The sequence below is a fragment of the Schistocerca nitens genome, chromosome 2 (assembly GCF_023898315.1).
Source record: "Schistocerca nitens isolate TAMUIC-IGC-003100 chromosome 2, iqSchNite1.1, whole genome shotgun sequence".
Classification (NCBI taxonomy): domain Eukaryota; kingdom Metazoa; phylum Arthropoda; class Insecta; order Orthoptera; family Acrididae; genus Schistocerca; species Schistocerca nitens.
The window spans coordinates 1186110076-1186134186 of record NC_064615.1 but is presented as its reverse complement, the minus strand read 5'-3'; the positions used below and the strand labels follow the sequence as shown (position 1 = coordinate 1186134186).

At 37.7% G+C, this 24111-nt stretch overlaps 1 protein-coding gene across 2 annotated transcripts in view; it reads left to right on the top strand.

The window, feature by feature from the left end:
• LOC126237519 (putative E3 ubiquitin-protein ligase UNKL) overlaps positions 1-23303 on the top strand; it is a 303009-nt gene extending 279706 nt beyond the window's left edge. For both annotated transcript variants that reach the window (XM_049947690.1, XM_049947689.1), the window contains one exon: positions 20619-23303. In XM_049947690.1, the coding sequence (XP_049803647.1) occupies positions 20619-20780 (162 nt within the window). In that variant the 3' untranslated portion in view covers positions 20781-23303. The remainder of the gene's footprint in view (positions 1-20618) is intronic.
• The last annotated feature ends 808 nt before the right edge of the window (positions 23304-24111 follow it).

Genomic DNA, 24111 nt, shown 5'->3' with positions numbered 1-24111 from the left:
ATCTAAATAACTGCTTCGTCCCTGTAAAAGTATCTCCGTACATTCTAGTGTGCACAATGTATGTAGTAAACTGTTTTGTTCCCAGTCTTCGTGCTTCTCCCTCTTCTTGTGGGGTAGCCGGTGGAGGGAAAGCAGTTTGTTTGTAACTGTACGCATTGAAATCTTTACATTCTCCTAGAGATTCCTAGACTTTTCCATCTCACAGACCATATGCCAATTTTTCCTATTTTAGTTAGGGTCCTGCCTTACATACATTTAAGTTTCGCAAATTCCTCAACCTGAAATGTGTTTGCGACAGCTAATACTGTGCAATTCGAATGGATAGGTTTAACTGTAGAAAAGTAGAGCAAAAAACTAAAAAAAAAGTTAAGTTTTATATGTTTGTTACTTTAGTGACACAAAATGCAGGTCTAGTAAAACTAATAAAAATGCTTTTAATGGGAGGGATGAGCCTGAGTCTTTATTAGCAAATTTTCAGTTTTTGGCTCCAGTTTAGTTAGGTTTAACATTAAATGTCCTCTATCTCTGATTTCCAATGTGCCACAGTACAGGATGAGTTATAGGTTCATGCCTCTGTAGCCAGAATTGCCCATATTCCATTATAAACTGTACTTTAAAGTTTTTCATTAGTCACTATTGGCATCAGTTCTTCTTGTACTATGACATTCATTTCTCCAACATCACTGTGCCAATTGATAATCCACAGATTTTTCCACAGTCAAAATCAAATCTAATTTCAGAGTCGGTGCAACGGATATTTAAATGTTGAACGTACATTGCGATCATTCTGGCAGTTTGTCTGTGACAGAAACTGGAAGAATTTGCTCTGTCCAGTGTTTGTTGGATTAATTTTGGCAAGAAAAACTGAAATTGTGGACTTGTTTTTATCAAATTTAGACTGTCACATTGCAATGGCAAGTTAACCTCATTAAAATTAGAAAACAGGTATGTTAAATAAGCGATGTATGGTTTCCATTTGATTATATTTCCTTTTAAAATTGGATCTTTAGTGTCCAGAAAGTCTAAAACAGTCTCAAGAAGTGAGAAAAATCATGTCAAACAAGCTTTTTTACATCCTGCGCATTTCATTGTGATGAAGTATCTGACCTAAGTTCTCGGCATTACAAAGGTATGTGCATAACCTAGAATGCAACACCTCACTTTGAAATTAATTTGCTGTCCTAATGACAAATTTAAGAGATTGATGCTGTCTACTACTCAGATTTTTAGCATCTAACTGTGGTCGACAGTTGACGCAGTGTACTGCATACACCCTGGGTACATTTTGTTTTAAATAGCTTATAAATCCTTGATAGCACCCAAATATGCTAGGTGCTCCACCTGCTGCTGCTGACATCATATTTGATAATGGGATCACTTTTTTGACGAAATAATCTTTTGAAACATTAGCTACTGATTCACCTTTACTGGTTTTTCCCACAGTTCTCATGAACAGCAGTTATTTGTGGATTTTTTGGTCCATAATAAAACAAATTTGTAATAATAATAATAATAATAATAATAATAATGCTTAATTTACAAGATAAACTTGACTCGTCCATTTGTATGGAGAAATTAGTCATTTGCACGTAACAATACAAGTTGATTTCAGTATTGTGCTCAAAGGAAATCTTTTGAGTATATTGTAAACAGGTTTGCGTAGAACAGTTTTAACTTCTTCAGCGGCTGGCAAAATTAACTGTTCCCCAATAGTCTGCAGTTTTCCAGATTTTGCTGCAAGTAGCTAGGTTTTTTAAGACATTCACAAATCAACAGAATCTCTTTGTGATGTCAAAGTAAAAATGCTGTCTACTGCTGGTCTCTTATGAAATTTATCATTAAGTATTTGAAAGTATTTCAAATTTTTTACCTTTTTTTATCACTGTGACATGTTCTCAAATGATCCTCGGTTGTTTCCTCGGATGATTTCATAGCGTTTATGCTTAACACTTTGTTGCATAAAATGCACTTGTTTCATAAAATGCACTTAGGTAATCATTGGTCAAAGAATGATGGAATGGGTCAAAACTTCAAATAATCAACAATTTACTCTCTACATTCCTTTGTAGATTCTGCCATGCTTAGAATCAGTTATCTGTTAACAAAATTTAAACTATTTTGGTAAGTATTACAAGACATAGCAATCAAAATCGGCCCTCTCATATTCAGAAAATGATTTGGGTATCTCTTGGCAGATGTAAGGAACTAACAAAAAAAGTATATTTTCCACCACCTCTCCAAAACAACATACATTGATTCTCTTCGACTTGCACATTACTTAACCATAAACTGGTCACAAAGAGATGAACAAGGACACTCTAGTTCAGGATTGGCAGAAGTCGGTCAGTTCAGCCCTCTCGCATTTTGTATCCACTGACTGCCAACCTATACAATGTAACAGTGCATGTGAGGCCACTGCGAGATAATTGTTATGTTATGTAGTGTTGCAGAGTAATACATCTCTCCATGGCACCTTAGTGGCAGTGCCAAATACTCTGTCCACTCCTCAGAGAAGAGCAAGGGCTAGTACTCTAAGGACTGGAGCCATAAAAATAATTAATAATATTGCTGAATATTGCAAGCAGGAGAATAAAAGTAAGTAGTGGCTCCATCCTCTCTCTCAGTCGATGAGACAGACACTGGCATACATTGGGGCAAGCTTCAGTGCTGTGAGAAAAATTTGGAATTTTTGTTATGACCTACCTAAATGGCAACCACTTTCATTGACCCCCATTTACATCTGATGCATTTTCAGTTCTTCTTTTATTTTTATTTTTTTTCTTCCATTGACACGGACCCCTTGCAGGTTCAAATCGATCCAAGGGGTCGATAAAGACCACTTACAGAAATACTGATCTATACCTATCTGTTGAGGTAGGCAGCTCAGTAGGGCCATTATGTTGGTTTAGTTTGAAGTGTTTCTAGTGCATAATGTCTGCCTTGATACCAGCTACTTCAATCGAGGGCTCTCCCCACAGCTGCCACCTGGCCACAGCAAAGGTCATCTGGCACAATGGCCATTCCTGGGAATCCAGGTTCCCCAAGGTCATGTGGATCTACTCTTTGGCATGCTTGGGAAGATAGCAGCTCAGGCATCAGAAGTGAGACCTCTGAGTTGTCAGCGGACTCTACAGAAAGGGAACATAATAACCCCACCATACAAGATTCAATACTGTGTTTAAGCAAATATTTTAAGTCTCTGCAGTTACTCTGTGCAGAGGATCTTTTACACTGTAGGCAGTTGGCAGTATTTAAGATCCCTTACCCAATCGGTCCACGCTACAGGAGGAACCAAAATTACTTAAAGTTAAACATTTGTTGTAAAGTAAATAGATAAAGATGTTAGAGACGAAGCCAACACCCAGAATAGCAGTATTAGTTTATATGCCATCTAGCATATACAGGGTGTATACGACCCGGGAGAGCCAGGAAAAACCCAGGAATTTTTTCATCCTGGAGAAAACCGGAAAAACTCGGAAATTTTTTAGAATTCTGAGAATTTTTTGTTTTGTTTTAGTTTTCAGTTAAAGTTTTGTAATTTTGGCTGGTAAGAAACAATACTGTAACAAAGGATGTTACTGTATCCTGCTACTGCAGAATAATATTACAGCAATAAACTAAGAAAAATGAAAATAAAACTTAAGTTGTAAAGGAAATGCCCCATATACAGAACAAAACACAGTACTCACACAAGCATCTGCCAACAGCAAAATGTGTCAAAGGCTTTAGGAAGACTGTGCAATGCTTCATAACAACAAATTGCCTCCAATGAATGTGACGTCACAGTTCATTTGAGCAGTTGCGAGCAGGCTCAGGCGTATGCGCAGTTGAATCGTGCATGTGTGGTACTTTCTCCTGTTTCTGGCTGCAGAAGTATGGCTGTTAGCTGTATAAGCAGCCGCCTAAGTTCTGTTCTTGGAGTAGCATTGTGTGAACACATAACCAGAGAATAAACACAGGATAACTAAGCAGTTGATTGTGGCAGAGTTAGTGAAATTAACTGGAAAATAAGTTTTGACACTGGCAGGAATAGTTACAGAATTAGTGATGACAAGATTGTTTGTTATAACGAGGAAGGAAAAGAAACAGGGACTTCACACAAATTATGGAAGAATATGACTGTTCCAAATTTGTGGCAAGACGCTACCCAGAAAAATTTTAGTGGCATGCACAAGCAGCCAGATTCAATGGGGGCAAACAGGGATATCTACCCCGGGTGGCAAGAATTCATATTCTTGAGGAAAAAGCTTTTTTTCACAATGCGCTTAGTATCCAGCACATGTTGGTCTATCGATTATTCATATGATTTTGAAATGCATCCCTGTTGGTTTCTGAACATTTATAAACATATCCTAAGTTTATTTCTAAAGGGATCATAAGTTGATTTTTGAAAGCGTGCATAGTGTATGTCATTACTCTGCAAGGGGAATCCCCGATGCATCTAGAAATAAACTTTCATGCAGGCAGAAGGGGACGGGGCTATACGAGCTGAGCGGAATAAAGCCGAACGGGTGAATGTCAATCGCTGTTTGTTTATGTGATTGACTGAGTTTCTGAATGATCAGCATTGTTATAATTACCAACTAAATCCATAGCAGAGCAGAAATAAACTACTAACTGGACTAACAGGCAGGAAAGATTATGTATTATCTTCTCGGTGTATCCAAGAAAATGAATTTTTGATAGAAAATTTTTGGCCAGACTGCTACACTAGTAATGGCCAGTTATACAAACCCTGGTAGCAGCCGCCTAAGTTCTATTCTTGGAGTAGCATTGTGTGAAAACATAACCAGAGAATAAACACAGGATAACTAAGCAGTTAATTGTGGCAGAGTTAGTGAAATTAACTGGAAAATAAGTTTTGACACTGGCAGGAATAGTTACAGAATTAGTGATGACAAGATTGTTTGTTATAACGAGGAAGGAGAAGAAACGGGGACTTCACACAAATTATGGAAGAATATGACTGTTCCAAATTTGCATAAAAATTTCATACTACTGCTTTTCGATCTCCAGCTTGAGAAGCTGGAGCGTATGAATGAAATGTGAAACTATTTCCGAACATAAAGCTTTTTGCTTGTAGTAGGCCTAATAGGCATTTGATATTGGTACTTCGTGAATTATATTCTGTCGTGTTAAAAAAAGTGACCATTTGTGATAAAACAGTCTGTTTATTTGTTGTGTGTTACAACTGCTGCAATATTAGACAGGCCTGTTTCATTTTATCTAGAAGACAGTGACAAAATAGACGTAACCAGATTGAGAAAACACACCAGTCTTGGGTACTGTTTGTATTAACAGCTTTTTCAATATTAGACTATGACATTTCGTTTTTTCCATGTGGCAAAACATTTGATGAAGTTTGATGAGTTAACAGATTTCGCAGAAAGGAAAGGGCACCATGTAAAGCTGTAGAAAGGTTAGAGAGAGAAAAATGCTAGAACTTAAGGACTGAAGAAATGTGTACTGTCTTGTTTGTCATTTGTCTTTATTGGTTTTATGTATTCTATTTTACGTTACACAAAAAAGGAAGTTATTAGCTAATAGACAATAAAGAGTGCAAATTTTCTGAAGAGTTCTTGTCCTCTGGATTACAGATAATCCCATCCAATATTAATTGCAAGCCCCCCCCCCCCCCCACACACACACACACACACACAGAGGACATTTTAATTTCCGCTGTTATAAGTTTGAATTCCACAGAGCAATGTACAAGTATGTGCGATAGAAGAATGCTGTGTGAAGATGCGGGGCACTGCACTTTGCACTCAAGGGAGGGAACCACTATCTAGTATTGCCGCTGTTCCAAAATATTGTAGATCTGGGGCTGATGCATACAGGCTTCCTGCGCCATCATAGCTGCGCAAGTGCGGTGATGCGTGTTGCATGGGGCGCTCTTGCAACTGCTGAAACAAACCTGTTTCTAACAGGTTGCAGGAAAATATTGTGAATGGTTGTTTCAAAAGTGTTACTTTCAAAATAAATTTACTTTTACCCAAGATGAACTATGTTCGAGAACGTACAATGAATTTCTTAAATCACAGAGCGTTTGACTCTCATTTAAAAATTAACTCTTTGTGGACAACGATTAGAAGAATTTTGAGCCCAGATGATCAGACATTTATGTCGTTATTAAAAATTTTACTGTCACTTTTGTGTGATGTATCTTAAAGTGTAACATGTGCAAAAAAGATAAATATTATATGTGAAAGCTTTGGTTTTCTTGTAGCAACACTACGTATATTAATTTAAACCATGTACTTTTCCAATTTGTGAATACGCGCTACGTAACAGTGATGTTGACTGACTACGTCAGGTGTCCTACGCTCTGAATATCCGCTGTCATCGGCTGGCGAGATCATGTGACCTGAGCTATGACTGGCTTACAAAAGCACATCGCAGTCTCAATTTCAATGCCTCGGTGTTTGGATGAATTCATATTTATACTTTCATAATACAAAAATATGCAACATGCATGTTGCTGTACATCAAAGATCTTTCCAAAACGTGTTGGTTTTTTTTTTTTTACTGCGTTTGGTTTTCTAAAGGGCTGGGAAATTCTACGCCGGTGTATAAAACCGTAACCATTCACAGGATTGATAAGTTTTACTGTTCTGAGGAAAAGTATACTGTCACTTAACACAGAAAAAGTGTATTTCACACGGGAGAAAATGTATTTTTAACCTGGAAAAATCCGGGAATTTTTTTTTTTTAATTATTATTATTTATTTATTTATTTATTTATTTTCATGTATTCTCCCCCCCCCCCCATCCGCGTATACATCCTTAAATAATAAAAATATTGACAGAATGTATAAGGAGATGAAAGGTTTAGGGGGACCAAAATTTAGTTGTGATTGGGGACTGAAATTTGATAGCAGTAATACGAGGTGCATTCAAGTTCTAAGGCCTCCGATTTTTTTTTTTTTTTTTTTTTTTCTAATTAACTACTCACCCGAAATCGATGAAATTGGCGTTATTTCTCGACGTAATCGCCCTGCAGACGTACACATTTTTCACAACGCTGACGCCATGATTCCATGGCAGCGGCGAAGGCTTCTTTAGGAGTCTGTTTTGACCACTGGAAAATCGCTGAGGCAATAGCAGCACGGCTGGTGAATGTGCGGCCACGGAGAGTGTTTTTCATTGTTGGAAAAAGCCAAAAGTCACTAGGAGCCAGGTCAGGTGAGTAGGGAGCATGAGGAATCACTTGAAAGTTGTTATCACGAAGAAACTGTTGCGTAACGTTAGCTCGATGTGCGGGTGCGTTGTCTTGGTGAAACAGCACACGCGCAGCCCTTCCCGGGCGCTTCTGTTGCAGTGCAGGAAGGAATTTGTTCTTCAAAACATTTTCGTATGATGCACCTGTTACCGTAGTGCCCTTTGGAACGCAATGGATAAGGATTACGCCCTCGCTGTCCCAGAACATGGATACCATCATTTTTTCAGCACTGGCGGTTACCCAAAATTTTTTTGGTGGCGGTGAATCTGTGTGCTTCCATTGAGCTGACTGGCGCTTTGTTTCTGGATTGAAAAATGGCATCCACGTCTCATCCATTGTCACAACCGACGAAAAGAAAGTCCCATTCATGCTGTCGTTGTGCGTCAACATTGCTTGGCAACATGCCACACGGGCAGCCATGTGGTCGTCCGTCAGCATTCATGGCACCCACCTGGATGACACTTTTCGCATTTTCAGGTCGTCATGCAGGATTGTGTGCACAGAACCCACAGAAATGGCAACTCTGGATGCGATCTGTTCAACAGTCATTCGGCGATCCCCCAAAACAATTCTCTCCACTTTCTCGATCATGTCGTCAGACCGGCTTGTGCGAGCCCGCGGTTGTTTCGGTTTGTTGTCACACGATGTTCTGCCTTCATTAAACTGTCGCACCCACAAACGCACTTTCGACACATCCATAACTCCATCACCACATGTCTCCTTCAACTGTCGATGAATTTCAATTGGTTTCACACCACGCAAATTCAGAAAACGAATGATTGCACGCTGTTCAAGTAAGGAAAAGTCGCCGCTGGCGGTAAAATTCCATCTGCCGTACGGTGCTGCCATCTCTGGGACGTATTGACAATGAACGCAGCCTCATTTTAAAACAATGCGCATGTTTTTAACTCTTTCCAGTCCTGAGAAAAAAAAATCCGAGGCCTTAGAACTTGAATGCACCTCGTAGAAGGAAAATTAGTTGGAGAACATGGATTGGGGGAAAGGAGTGAATGAGGAAATCACATGGTAGAATCATGCTCAGAGTATTGTTTAATCATTGTTAACACTTCAAGAATTACATAAGAAGGTTGAACACATGGGACAGACTGAGAGACACTAGAAGTTTTAGTTGATTATACAGTAGTAAAATAGAGATTTTGAAACAAGGTTTTAAACTGTAAGCCTTTTCCAGCGGCTGATATGGACTTGTGATTGTTATTGTTCGGTTATTAACTGTCAGTTAAAACCGAAGAAATTGAAGAAAAGATCGGACATCAAGGAGATGGGTCCTTGATAAAATAAGAGAACAAGAGATTGTTGAGGGTTTTAGAGGGAACATTAAGCAATGATTGAAACAGAGGAAAGGAATAAAATACAAGATGATAGATGGTATATTGAAAGCAGCAGAGGACCAAATAGGTAAAAAGGCAGGGTCAAGTAGAAATCCTTGGTAACATAGGAGAGGCTGAATTTCATTGACAAAATAAGAAAATTTAAAAATGCAGTAAATGAAGAAGGGAAAAGGGAATACAAATAACTAAAAAATAATATTGGCAGAAAGTGCAAAATGGCTAAGCAGGAATTAGTAGAGGACAATGCAAGTCAGTTAGACATACTCATAAATAGGGGAAAGATAGATACCACTTGTAGGGAAATGAAAGGAACCTTCGGAGAAATGAAAAGCACTGTTCAGCATCAAGAGCTCAGGTGGAAATGCAGTATCAAGCAAAGAAGGGAGAAGTAGAAGGGCTACACACGTGAAGTATGCTCGAAGGAAAAATTATAGAAAAAGAAAACTGTCAATGAAAATGACGATAATTCGAGAAGAATTTGACAGCATATTGAAAAGTGTATGCCGAGACGAGATCCCTGGACATTCTTTTATAATTGTTGAGGTCTTTGAGAGAGCCAGCCATAACAGAATTGTTCCACTTGTTGAACGAGATGTGTGAGAGAGAGGAAATATTCTCAGATTTCAAGAATAATTTAATAAATCGAAGAAGGCAGGTGCTTGATAGGTGAATATGACCAAATTATTAGTTAATGATATGAATAAAATAGAGAGAAACATTCCACATGGGAAAAATGTATTAAAAAACAAATATTCTGTAACTTACCGTACGAGAATGCGCTGGTAGATAGACACAATAAAAAACACACAAACACACACACACAAATTTCAAGCTTTCACAACCCACGGTTGCTTCATCAGGAAAGAGGGAAGGAGAGGGAAAGATGAAAGGATGTGGGTTTTAAGGGAGAGGGTAAGGAGTCATTCCAATCCCGGGAACGAAAAGACTTATCTTACTGGGAAAAAGGGACAGGTATACACTCTCGCGCGCGCACACACACACACACACACACACACACACACACATATACAGACATAGGCAGACTGACGACTGACATCTCTGCCCAAACTCTTTGCCTTTACATATGTCTGCCTGTGTGCGGATGGATATGTGTGTGCGTGTGCGCGCACGCGAGTGTATACCTGTCCCTTTTTTCCCCCCTAAGGTAAGTCTTTCCACTCCCGGGATTAGAATGACTCCTTACCCTCTCCCTTAAAACCCACATCCTTTCGTCTTTCTGTCCCCTTCCCTCTTTCCTGATGAAGCAACCGAGGGGTTGCGAAAGCTTGAAATTTGTGTGTGTGTTTGTGTGTTTTTTATTGTGTCTATCTACCAGCGCTTTCTCGTTCAGTAAGTCACAGAATCTTTGTTTTTCAAACTATTAGTTATTTAGTTATGACTGTGAAATACTGACACATACAGAAGAATGGAAAAGCTGGTAGGAGCTGACTTCAAGGTGCAGCCAAGTCAAGGAACACTAAGAAAAGTCGGGGGGGGGGGGGGGGGATTGTGTCATAAATTTTTATGCAATGGTAGGAGGAACTGCCACAAACAAAATACTAAAAAGACCCACAGTGGGTCGTGTGTATAGGGAGCTGGAGCTGGAAGTCGGCAACTCCTATAGAAACAGTACTTCTCATATTTTCCGTAGGACTAACAGTTTCCACATTGCAGTGGATGGAAAAGATCACAAATTATTTTTAAGAGTTTTAATGGTACAAAATTACTGTTCACTGGTAAATGAAGTGCAGTAAGAAGAAATATTAAATGTCTGTACCTCACCTGGGGGGGGGGGGGGTGAAAAACAAGAGAAGGTAGGTTGTCAGATTGTGGTTGTGCAATTTCTAATCCCCTCCTTCATAGGTTTGCAAAGTGAAGAGCTTCAGAAGAAACAACTGCAGAGTGTTTCAGGAAGTTATACCCATCCTCAACAGGATGTCTTAAAAATAACTGGTGACAGCGCAAAGGCATTCCAGGGAGTTGTTTGTTTCCTAAACAGTGCGTTAACTTTACACAGAATACAGGTATGAGTTATTAATAATGCTAATGCCAGAAACACATATGGACACAATATATGTGAATTTCTGCACACTGTTCTATACTGCTAGAGAGGATGTTGATTCTTAGTCATCCTTAAGACAGCTGTAGCATTCCTCCTAGAAAGGCAGTTTCCCCCACCACGAGCACTGCTTACTTTTAAGTTTACAGGCAGACTATACCTTCCTGGCATTTCCTATCGTGCACTCTTATGTGAATAAACAAAATAACTTCACTCGAGTCCTGTTTACATAGTGGAGTTATTTTCAGTTTATTGAATGAGTACTTATTTCCAATGGTTAAATGAACCATTATGTACAAATGTTCAACAGCTGTAACTGTCTACTATACTGGAAAGTCTGTCCCAAATGACACATGGTGTCAGTACTTATTTGTCAACATCAATTTTGTTGTCTTCACTACCACTTTCTGTAATGCTCTTCACAGCACAGAGGGTATCAAATGCATTTCCCCAGTCTCAGCTCTCCCGACATCTGAAGAGGCTGAGAGGCCTAAATTGGCTCTCTGCAACAGAAGTCGGTCATCTAGGTGTCATGGGCAAATTACTGTTCTAGACTTCAACATGATCAGTCCCATTCCACCAGACATATTAACGTCCACCTTGAAACATATACTGTGGGTATGTGGTAATTGGATCCACTCTACCAAGTGCCAACAGTTCCTGAGTGAGTGGAGTCTATCGGTAACACAGTTAATGGTGATGGAAGTGCAGTAACTTATTGGTCATTCATTAATTCACCACCAAATGACAAGAAGACAATTACATGACTTTACAGTACGGTGTAAACAGTAGATAGGAGCAAGGTGCCACATTTACCAATCCAACCCCTTTCCCACTGAGACTACAAAGGTCACTAACAATATCACACTTACAAATTATACACTTCTCAGCCATTGTTTATAGGAACATTTTTTACATAAATGCTCACTTAACAATTGCAAATAAATACTCATTAATAAACTGAAAATAATTTCACTGTATAAATACAGGCTCAGTGAAGTTATTTTGTCTGCTCACATACGAGAACTGGATAAGAAGATGCAATACAGAATGACAGTGTGTCAATTTCCCCTCAAGCAGTGTAGAGATTTGTGTAGATTCTGTCCGTATGTGTTTCTTGTGCTAGTATTATTAGCAATTCATATCCGCGTTTTGTGTAGTGTTAATGCAATTTGTGAAAAACAAATACTCTGTGGGAATGTCTGCTTACTGCATTGCCCGTGATTTGAAAGGCACTGAAGAGGTTGGATATAACTTTGTGAAACACCCCGTAGTTGCTTCTTTTAATGTTGTGGGGTAAATAGAATGGGGAATCAGCTGCTTGCTCTTCGGTTTGCAGATCTGTGAGCAAGGGAATTGCATGACCTCCCTTCATGTTTCTACCCCCTCTCTTTCCAACCTATACCATTAAACTTCCTTTCTTTTAATAATCTGTGATTTTTCCATCCCTTAGAACATAAAAACTATTAGTCCTAGAGAAAAAAATGAATAGGACAATTTTTTTGCACTGGGAAACATTTTCGCTAAAAGCCTCGATTTTTTAGTTATAAAATTAATTAATTGATCAGTAAACAGTAGATTTAAATACCCCTCAACCCCGTGCTGACACCCTGCAGGTGGAGATTTTAGTGTGTTGTTCACCATACTCTATCCTCCTGTTCAAAAAATTTTGACTACTCTATATTTTTCTCCAAATTTTGCTTTGCTGACTGGACTAGTAGACCAGTTATGAATCCAGAGAAATGTAGGAACATGTGACGCAATATTTCCTCGAAAACTTATTTTACAGAGTTTGTTTTAAAGAAAAAAGAGGCCTGTGTTTCTAACACTTAGAGATTTAAAGAAAACATTTGACAGTGTCGACTGGAAAAGTGAAGTAACAGGTGTAAAATACAGGGAGTGAAAGGCTATTTACAACAAATATAGGGAGTGAAAGGCTATTTACAACACCCGTGCAGAACCCAGACAGCAGTTACAAGAGTGTGAAACAAAAGGAAGGGATGCATGTTTGTAGCTTATCCCCCGTGTTATTTAGTCTGTCCATTGAGTGAGCGATCTAGGAAAATGAGGAGAAATTTGGAAAGTGGATTGAAATTCTGGGAGAAGACGTAAAGCTCAGATTAGGAAATGAGACACTGGAAGTAGTAGATGAGTTTTGCCATTTGATCAGCAAAATAACTGATGTTGGCCAGAATAGGGAAGATACAAACTGGCAATGGAAAGAAAAGCAATTGTGAAAAAGAGCCATGTGTTAACAACTGATATAAATTTAGGAAGCTTTTTCCAAAGGTATTCTACCGGAATGTAGCCTCGTGCAAAAATGAAATGGGACGATAAGCGGAGCTGGGTGAGAAGAGAATTGAAGCGTTCAAAATGTAGTGCTAGAGCAGAATACTGAAGATCACGTGGGCAGATCTAGGAACTGATATAATTCTAGGGATTAAACAGATAGATCGTGGATGTGACGAGGAGTTACCGAATTGAATTGATAACAAAGAAATTTATAGCATAACTTGAGTAAATGGAGGGATTGATCGATAGGTCACACCCTGAGGGGTGTAGGTTGGAGCAGTTATCTGAATACAAAGAGACTTGCAGAGGACAGAGTAGTACAGAGTGCTATGCCAAACAAGTCATCAGACTGAAGACTGCACCAACAGTGCCAAGCTTTTCATTAATCTTTCTCATCTCCAGGTTTTTAAGGTATTGTTGGTAGCTGTTTCTTTTTTCAGAAAGCCATTTGCCTCGAGTGATTCTTGCTACTGTCTTTTCTGCATCTTCCTTCTTCATACTCCCAAGACAGCAAAATTAGCCCATCTGTTCAGGAGTTCCTTGTCCTAGTTTAACATTCAGTCCCCATTATGTTAGTTTCCTTCTTATTTATAGATAGCTATTACAGCAATCAGCTAACATAGACTACATTTCATTAAGCGGCCTGCTGGATTCCCGTTCACTTTTGGCAACTACCGTCAAGTTGTTAGCAGACAGTATTGTGATAATTTTCTGTCCGTGTCCAAATTGAGGTAGTTCTTTATATCCTTCTTTGTCTGTTCGATGTGCAAATTAAATCTCGGTGATGACCGAGAGAAATGGTGCCTCGACTTTGGTCTCTCGTATCGTTCCGTCACTGCGTAGTGAAGTGTCGAAACGACACGTAATTCCCCTTTCGCGCAATGACACAAACTCTGCACAATAGGCTGTAGTGTGGTAGAACTGGACCAAAGTAACACATCAGGCAATCACCATTGACAGTTGCACCGAACATTTTATTTGGTACCTTTAAACGAGAGAACTTGTCAAATAAAACCGTCACATATTTAAAACTACCACACATCTTTAAAAATTATTATTCAGGTGAAAATAAGTTACTTCAATTTTAAACATTCATAAAAACGTGGCGCTTATAGCGTATTACACATTTACTGAAATGAGCTAAATTTTATATACTCTAAATTGTAATCAAGCCGAAGAACAATTTACTGAAATTTAACTAATGTACTCTTTCATTACGATAGTGATTGTTACTACCAAAATAATTCAGAGGTCAGGCAACAATCAGATACCATGGCACACAACAGGTTATTAAATGGTTGGCACACAACAGGTTATTTAAATGCTAGGCACCACATAATTTAGCATATAAAATTTCATGTGAGCAAACAAGCATAAAATTTCATGTGAGCAAACAAGCTCGTGAGATTCAACAACTACACTCAGAAAACGGATGCCCACGCGCTCAGCTGTTTCCTATACAGGCTCGACATGGACCCCCAGACGGGAGTAGCAACAGTCACAAATGGGCATGAGAAAATCCCAGAACTAGTGGGTATCTACAACAGACTGACATCTGCCTTAAATAACTAGAAACACTAACTCATTACTACACATCATCAGTAAAATTAATACATAAAATTAATTACCAGGTGTACCATCATACGTTTTCATCGTGTTAACAATGTCGAATTTTGCACCAGAAAGTGATGATTTGCGGAAAGCATTAATTTTTTGTTTTCATTTGAAAAAAAGTGCTGCAGAGTCACATTCAATGCTTGTCGAGGCTTATGGTGATCGTGCTCTATCAGAAGCAACAAGCAAAAGATGGTTTCAACGGTTCAGAAATAATTATTTTGATGTAAGAAATGAAGAACATGGAAGACCACCAAAAAAGTTTGAAGACGCCGAATTGCAAGTAATATTGGATGAAGATGATACTTTGAGTGAGAAGCAAATGGCAGCAATGCTAAATTGCATTGTGCAAACAAACAATTTCTGACCGTTTGAAAGCTATGGGAAAGATCCGAAAGTGTGGAAAATGGGTGCCACATGAATTGAATGAAAGACAGATGGAAAACCGAAAAACCGTTTATCAAATTTTGCTTCAAAGACATGAAAGAAAATCAATTTTGCATCAAATTGTTACTGGCGATGTAAAATGGATTTATTTTAAGAATCCTAAACGGGGAAAATCGTGGTTTAATCCGGGACAACCATCAACATCAACTGCAAAACCAGATCGATTCGGCAAGAAGACAGTGCTCTGTGTTTGGTGGGATCAGAAAGGTGTGGTGTATCATGAGCTTCTAAAACCCAGTGAAACTGTGAATACTAATCACTACAGACAACAAATGATCAATTTGAACTATGCATTGATCGAAAAGACCAGAATGGGCCGAAAGACATGGCAAAGTAATTTTTTACACAACAATGCACCTGCACACAAAGCAAAACTGGTTCAGGATACAATCAAAACACTTGGCTGGGAGCTGCTACCCCACCCGCCATATTCACCAGACTTGGCCCCTTCCGACCAGTGTGCGATTTGCAGGGGGGGATGGGGGGATTTCTCCCTCTTTGCATCAGACCATCCCCTCCTCTGGTTTTAGTTTATCCATCCCAACCTGGGATGTTTATTTCCCACACACTGAAGTAAAACTTTACATATAATTTAAATTTGTGGAGCCGAACACTGAAAGTTTTTAATACAGTCTTATTATTAATACTATTAATATGTTTCCTTATTAATTTTGAAAAAGCGTTATCTAGTAGTTATTGTTGTTGTCTTCAGTCCAGAGACTGATTTGATGCAGCTCTCCATGCATGTAGTAGTTAAGCATTTCAAAACGTTTAGAACTAAATCATCATCATGATGTTGTCATTGTTGCTTTCGTCTAAGGTGCGTCATCCGTTTACTTGCGAGCTTATATCATGATGGACGAAAGTACAACGGTTTCCAATAAAACTTGTTTAGTAATATATATACGTTTGTCCTTTGAGGAAGTTGCTTGCGATTATTTTTTTGACATTGTTGAATTACAAAGTGGGACAGAAGAATGCATTTTCAGCACACTGTTAGCAGTTCTTGAAAAGTATGGCATTACAAATGATGAACTAAAACACCACCTTGTAGGTGTCGCAACAGATGGTGGTTCAACAATGCTTGCACCTTACAAAGGCGTAGCCGCTCTACTGTGTAGTCATTTACATAAGGATTTAACTGTCGTTCATTGTATGAACCACAAAATGAAATTATCTGTCCACGATGTTATGAATGATGTAGCAGATGTATACCATATACAGTTTTTTTTTAGATTCCTTATATTCTGTGTTTTCTCGAAGTCCCAAAAATTAGAGGCTACTACAAAGTGTTTCACAAGAATTATCCTCGCAGCTATTAAAACTAGGCTGTATTTTTCACGTACGTTGGGTTGCTTCCTCATTTAATGCTGTTCGAGCTTTTCTTGAAAGTCACAGTTCTCTTGTCCATCTTTTTGAAAAACTGAGACATGATGGTTCCTAATCAACTCAGGAGAGATCTAAATTTGAAGGTTTACTAAAACATCTCACAAAGTGGCTTTTCTGATATTGCATACGCATGAATAGTGAGTTTCGGCATTAACATCTATTTATAAATAACTGTTTAACCATGGGTAACACCACGGTCCAAGCTAGTGACATATATAATTATACTAAATCCCTAAGACATCCCCCCCACTGGTTAACGCACAAATCGCACACTGCTTCCGACTACCATTTGTTTTCATCAATGGGAAACCATTGGATGAGGAACACTTCGATTCCTACGAAGAAGTTGAAAATTGCGTGTCTGATTGGTTTGCTTCAAAAGACGAACATTTCTATTAGCGTGGTGTCCACAAACTGCCAGAAAGGTGGTCAAAATGGATAGAAAGCAATGGTCAGTACTTTGAATAAAATGTTTTTACTTTTCAATTCAAAATTAGTGCTTCATTTTCACAAAAAAAAAAAAAAAAAAACACACGCTCATTTCATACCAGTACACCTGGTACAATATCGATCTACTGTCATTGAAGGAATTCAAGTACCACCATCAATAGAATCCATTTCACGCTATTAAACACACAATAACAACTGGCCTCTCAGTAAGAATTTAGAAAACTACTGATTTCAAAATTATACACGAGTCTCTCAGTCAAACTATTAGTTCAAACAGAAACGTAACAGTAATGTTATTACAATTCAGAGATAAATATATCCAGGGAAATATTTTATATATAGATATACCAATAGTGACTGGCCATTTTAACTCCATGGTGTGATATAAATACAATAACCAGGCAGTGCTGAAACAAGGGCCAGCAAACTGCTTTCAATGGGATCTACAACGGAATGTCTCGCACTCCAGGCCCTCATAGATGTTAATAATCACACCACATACACCTTAAAACATTACGTATTAAACTAATTCAAATCAACACATTGAAGGCCACACTCAGTAGGAGTAGTGACAGCCGCCCAAGAAAATACAGTAAGCCGCACAGAGCCCAGTAGTGGATTCCAACCACAATTTACAGGACAAGCAAGGCCCTTACCCTCTTGCCTGTTCGACAAAGCCAGCCGCCGCAGGTCCTGATAATGCCAGGAGACATGAAGCAAGCGAAAAACACAACACCAATGGCTTCCCAGTAACGTCTCTTTCCATGTCGGAGATATTTGCCACGGCGCCGTCACAGCCCCTTCAGATGTGCCCTGCTTGCTGGCTGACACTGGACCTTATCTGTCCACCATAGTTCCCAAAACACTGTTACTGCTCGGCGTCCAAAAGCAAAATCACTCCCTCTTCCGCAGCTTTTCCACTCACTCCCGATCAGCCCGGCAGGTGGCGCCAATGCGCGCTCTGCACACACTGCCTGAAAGATGACCCATACCGGCGGCGGGAATACCGCTGATCGAGCCACATGGCTCACATAGGAATCGGCAAGTGTTGGAAGGGGCGTGAGAGAGTGAGGAAAGCTACTCATCTCTCCTCTGGAATCTGGAGCACGGATTTTTAGCCAGTATAGAAATATTGTGCACTTCTAAAAGTTAGTGGATAACCGTCAGTTCTTTAGGATATAATAGGTTTTTGTGCCAATAATAAAATTTGGTTCTCACATTGTGAAACATCTCAAAACCAACTCGTTTTCATTCAAAATGGCAGTATTAAAGGCATGTCACCCCTTGCCCCTGGACAAAGCCCTGTGGACATCTGACTGCTCCAGTCTGCTCTGCATAAAGAGGATGGATTGAGTACCCTTTTAGTTCTGTAGTTGGTGCCACAATGCTTAGGAATGGAAAACATGTTATTCCATTCCACAATTCCAAATATATAAATGAAATGTATGTTTCCCTGATGTTTATGAATCTGTCCTCTATTATTAACCCAATGCTAAAATAACTTCTCGATTGCCTCTGGTTCTCTTAAACCAAATTTGTCTTCTCCTAACCTGCTTTCAGTTTTCCCTTCCATTCTTACATAAATTTCATCTATTCCAGCAGGTTACTCTTGTAGTCTTTTTGAGCGATTTGATATTATATGTATTGTGCGGCAGTTTTCATTTCTGTTAGCTGTCGCTTTCTTTGACAGTGAAATAATTATATGCTTTACAAAATCTAGAGGAACATTCCCAGTTGAATAGATTTTATTTGTGAGTTTGTGTAGTTTGTGCTCTGCACATTTTCCTGATGCCCACAAGAGTTCTGCTGCTATTTAAGCAATACCAGGGCATATGTTCCATCAGAGATCCTGCAAAGATATTTGAAATTCATAAAAAAGTGTCGTATCTCCTTTATCGCCTTCTTGCATCTTGTACTCATTTTCAGTTGACCTAATTTCTCCTGGACAACACAGAGTATTGTTTCCATCTTCTCACTTTATTTTTGCTTCCATTGGCCAGTTATCTGTTTCATCTCTGGTCATTGTGCTCCTTATTTTGTGCTCTTTAAAGTGATAGTTTATTTGTCTGTGTACATCATCTCTCTTATCCCGTTTGAGATTTCCGTCCATCCCACGAGATCTTCCTTTCACTCATTCTTCCTTACCTTCCTTTCTAAATTTCTAGAAAATTTAATTTCTGGATGACAATTAGTATGGCTGCATTCCAGCCCCCATTACGTTTCAATTATTTTAAGAGTTCATTAATATTATTGTACACTTTAGTTTTGCTGCCATCCTCATGTATACTTATATGATCACAATGTCTGTTGGATATCCATTCAATTTGACCAACGCTCCTTTTTCTGTCTGCTACAGATAAACCTTTGCTCTATTTCCAGTTTCCCTATTCATTATTATTAGTATTACTCCTCCTCTAGCATCATCTGACCCAGTGTGAATAATCCTATGAGCTCCACTCCAAATACCACAGTCTTCTGGCCATTGCTACTTACTTATTCCTAAAATATCTATCTGCCTCATTTCTTTTAATTTGAGATCATGTTTCTCCTCAGTGCTTTAGCATTCTAACTTTCCACACCATCACTGTAATTATCATTCTCATTTTGTCCGATAGTTCCATGCGGATATTGCCTTGGAGATCTGAATGGGGGACTGTTTTACTGAGTAGAACTGCACGTGTAGGATTACATAATGTGGTGGTTTTCAGTCATGTTCCGTGTTGCAGTACTGCCACCACTGAAGTTGTACTGACTGCAGGTAGCTCCCAAATGCTGTGGCAGTCACGTTGGTTTCTGCCAGTTGTGAATATGCTTTCCCCCAGAATGTATATATTCCCAGCAGAGTGGGCTGCTGCTTCCACCCTGTCAAATGTATTGGTGATTTTGTGATCTCATTCATCTTACTGTCTATTGTAGTTTTCACCGTAAGTCTGCCAAGAGTGTCTCTTTACAAGGTTCTAACAACTGGTCCAGTTGAACCAAGTGTGTGTGTGTGTGTGTGTGTGTGTGTGTGTGTGTGTGTGTTTAGACACGCAAACATTTTGGGGAAAGACAATTGCTACTTACTGTAAAGAAGACACGTTAAGTTGCAGACAGGCACAATTAAAAGACGCTCTCTCTCTCTCTCTCTCTCTCTCTCTCTCTCTCTCTCTCTCTCTCTCTCTCTCCCCCCCCCCTCCCCCCTTTTAAAGTTCTCTGTAATCTTTGTAGAAATTCCAAATTCCTCTCTTTGCTAAAGAATTGCAAGCAAAAGCCGTGGGCTACAAAACAGTTGAATAAGGCCTATCTTTAACATTTTCTTTATCAGTTACAAGTTACACAAGTATCAGCTACAGCTGATCAATAGTTTTGCTTCAGTGTTACATTTCCGATTTTGCTCTTAGTTTAAACCACTAAAAAAATTCCTAAACAGTAAGGGTCAGATGCTTCTCTTATCTAGTCACTTGTAGAGCAAATTGTACATGAATGCCTTTTTTTTTTAATTTACTTGTATCATTCTAATAGGTTTGGCATCAAATGACTGTATAACATATAAATGCCCTGGTGTTACTGTTTCAGCTTTGCTGCTCACATTTTGTGGGTATGGATTCAGAATTCTTGCAGACTGACTTTTGGTTGCAGGAGTTAATTTTATTTATTCATGATTCCTTATGTGAAAAAGAGAGCAATAGTCCAGCATTTCATTATAACTGAAAGAATATTTTCACATATATTGCAGACTAATTGTTAAAATGTACTATATTACTTGGTACATTTTTGTTTTCTGATATGTATGTTATTTAAATTGTTTCAGGTTATCTACTTGCAGACTGCTACTAAGTGTATGGTTTGTGAAGAAGGAAATCGTAGTATAACTCTAAAACCATGTAATCACTTTGTGCTATGTAGTAATTGTGCTCTTACCCAAAAGGAATGTCCGTACTGTCAGATGCCTATTAGCAATACTCCTGTTTGAGTGATAAATAGAATTATTAGTTATAAACACTTCAAGTACAGATTAAGAACATTTTATATCCAGAGAAAGCAAGAAGACAAAATAATTATATCCGAGTTTAAAAAGTATGTATGCTTTATAATAGTGTATGGATAGAAACAGCAGTATAGAAGGTCTGATACAAAAGTATCTGGAAGTTACCTAAATAATATAACCTACAATTCATGCGGTGACTGTGTCTACGTATTTTCCTACTACTGTGTGTGTATTACTGTGTATGTTGATTGGTCATTCATTTGCTATTGCAAGTACTCATTGAAATACATGCTATCTTGATGTATAATGTGTAGTCCATGCCACAGTTTCTACAACTTTCAAACTTTTTATCTCATAGAAAAATGACAAAAAACTGTTGTGACATCTACTCTTAAAAGATGGACATGGAAACCATTAAAATTATGTTTTAGTGATAGTACAATATTAAGAAATAAAATAAGCAACAGTTGTGGCAAAAGCATGTATGGTTACTGTGTTCGCTGTGTTAGAAGAATCAGCAAATAGACTGAATTAGTATTCATGTACCCAGAATTTGCAGAATATTTCCAAGTGCTTTTCATCAGACCTTCCATTTTAATTTACAAAAATATAATTTGCCTTTTAAAGTGCACATGGACCATAATACTTATACTGCTTAATGATTTAAGACTGATTAATTTTAACTATTTGACTTGTGGAACCAGATACATTGTTGGACAGTGTTTCCACACTTTGAAGTACAAGCAAAAGGAAGTACAAAAATTTTTATTAAAATTTATATGTGCTAAACTTTATATGATAGAAGAGAGAAAATATGAACGAAGATCAGGTCTGAGGAGCATGATGTGCCTAGGAAGAAAGCAATAGATGAAAGAGATGATTATACAAACAGTAACATAAAATATTATATTCCATATTGCCACTCAAAGCCTACAAAAATGCACTGTAAAACAAAGTAATCTTGTAGCTGTAATTTTTTTTTATGACAGTTGTATTTTCTTTTCATATCTCCAGTATGTTGTTGAATAAAGTAAAAGAAATTCTTTGGCTTGTTGTATTAGAGATAAAATTTTCACAAGTCACAAGTTTTAACATTATACTGTCAGGTTGTCAGTTTTCTTTGTATCATAAAATACTTCCTGAAAAAGGCATATGTGCAGTGCAGATAGATTTCATTGGTGGTAGAGCTGATAAACACTGATTTTTAGGAAACCACAGTTTCTTAATGCTAAATTAACAATCTATAAAAGGAATGCTGTATATGCGAAGTCCAAAGAATTTTCACAGTATTTGAACATATTTGTAACTATAGCAATAGAAGTTTAGGCCCAATTCCTTGATCTTTATTTTTATCATAAGATGGGTATGGACACTGTTTTTACCTGTTGACATTTGAGAATAACAACCTATTTTGTTATGTGAAGAAATAGCTGTTAATAAATTTCTTTATGTTTTGGTGCAGTGTGGTTCCACTTCTGGTCCAGCATTTAGCATGGTTCCATTTTAATGTTTTAAGGAAATCACTCCATATTTTAATATCTCTTTTTTATGTTTTACTACTGTTTTAGTGCCAAGCTGCTTCTATCCTGAACTCAAAAGATTTTTTAAAAAGAAATTTACATATATGAATAAATATTTGATATGATGGATATTATACTTGTGGGGCACTTCTATTTATTTTACTTTATATTTTTAATGGTAAACCTGTATGTATGACTGTGAAACCTCTAAACAATGCATATGGGCCAGTAATGAGTAATTGTATGCCGAAGTAAGACTGCACAGCAGGATTATAAGTTACTTTGTAATGTAATTACATTTGAGCCAGTGGAGACTTCCTGAAAGGTTATTAAAACATATTATAATGTTGTATAGATCTTTTTGTTAAAAGTGGAAAAATGTTTCAGTATTTTGTTGGTGTATAGAAATCAAAAGTATGGCGCAATTGTTTAGATGCTGCATAATTCTATGAAATGTTTTAGTGTACCAGAAAACATTTTTCAATTTTATATTTGTAAACTAATTGTAAGCATGTGAAATAATGTTGCTATAACTGACAGTATTTGCACTAGGATTTTTGTTCTCTTCAAGTAGTTTTTTTGTATACCATGCATCAGTTCTGCAATTATAAACAGTGTACACAAACTACCAAATGTTCATACTCGTTCGGTGTGATCTGTTTAGTTTTAGTAACGGTGAGCCTAAAGATATTTTCGCATCCTTTGCTCGCAGCACTATAAATTTCTACATTTTTTTTCCCACATTCCTGATTGTTTGGCTAAAACAGTGAAACTGCAGAAGAATGATAGTTTTATATGCTCACAATAGCACAAATATTGCCAAACAAAATTTCAGATAGAATCTCAGTCAACATTTTTCCTTCAGTGATGTTTTTTTACTATATGACAAGGAAGTGTAATAAAAATTGCATGTCACTATTGGTGTTCAAGCTGATATTCAGTAAAAAAATGAGGGGAATCGGAATGTATGTGTTTATGATTCTGTTGTGAAGAAATAAAGATTTAAATACAGAAAAATTGGCCAATCATTGCAAAGTGCACTACTGATTGAGATATTGTATCTAATAACATGATTTGGTGACAACTTATGCTGTTAATGCCTGCCCTCACATCAAACAAGTTTTTACAAATTGCTAAATGATTCTGTTGCAATTTACCATTACTATTATTTTATAATTTGTTACTTGGAGAACAAGATTATCTTAGCCAAAATCGCTATACAAAACTTTATTGTGCATAACTGGTTTCAGCAAAACTAAGTTATCTTCTTCAGATCTGTAATGAAATTACTAGAAATGCTACAAACTGTTATATAAATAATGCATCATTAACCTATGGAAGAACCAAATGACAAAATCCTTCATCAAGGTTATTACAAACATCTTGTGCCAGATATACACAAAATCTTTTCATTGAATTTCCAGGTATATAAACATGGAATGAACGATGCGTTGGCACTACAAAATTAAAATTACTTTGTATATAACAGTTTGCCAAAATACCACTACCATAATATGTCGTGCCTACCAGGGTGCCACAAGACTAAATGTCAATAGCCAATGCATAAGACAAACTGACCACAAGCATAACAGGTGTTGCGGCAGTACATTGATTCTTTCAGGAAAAGTCAAATATGTAATTTAAAACCAAACAAGATTCCAAATATATGTATATATAAATATAAAATTCTGAAATGTTTATAAAATATTTTTGATGATTTCTTCATGACAATATTGCTAAGAAACCCTGTACACTATATTGACGGTACTTGCACTATATCAGTACAAAATTGCAAG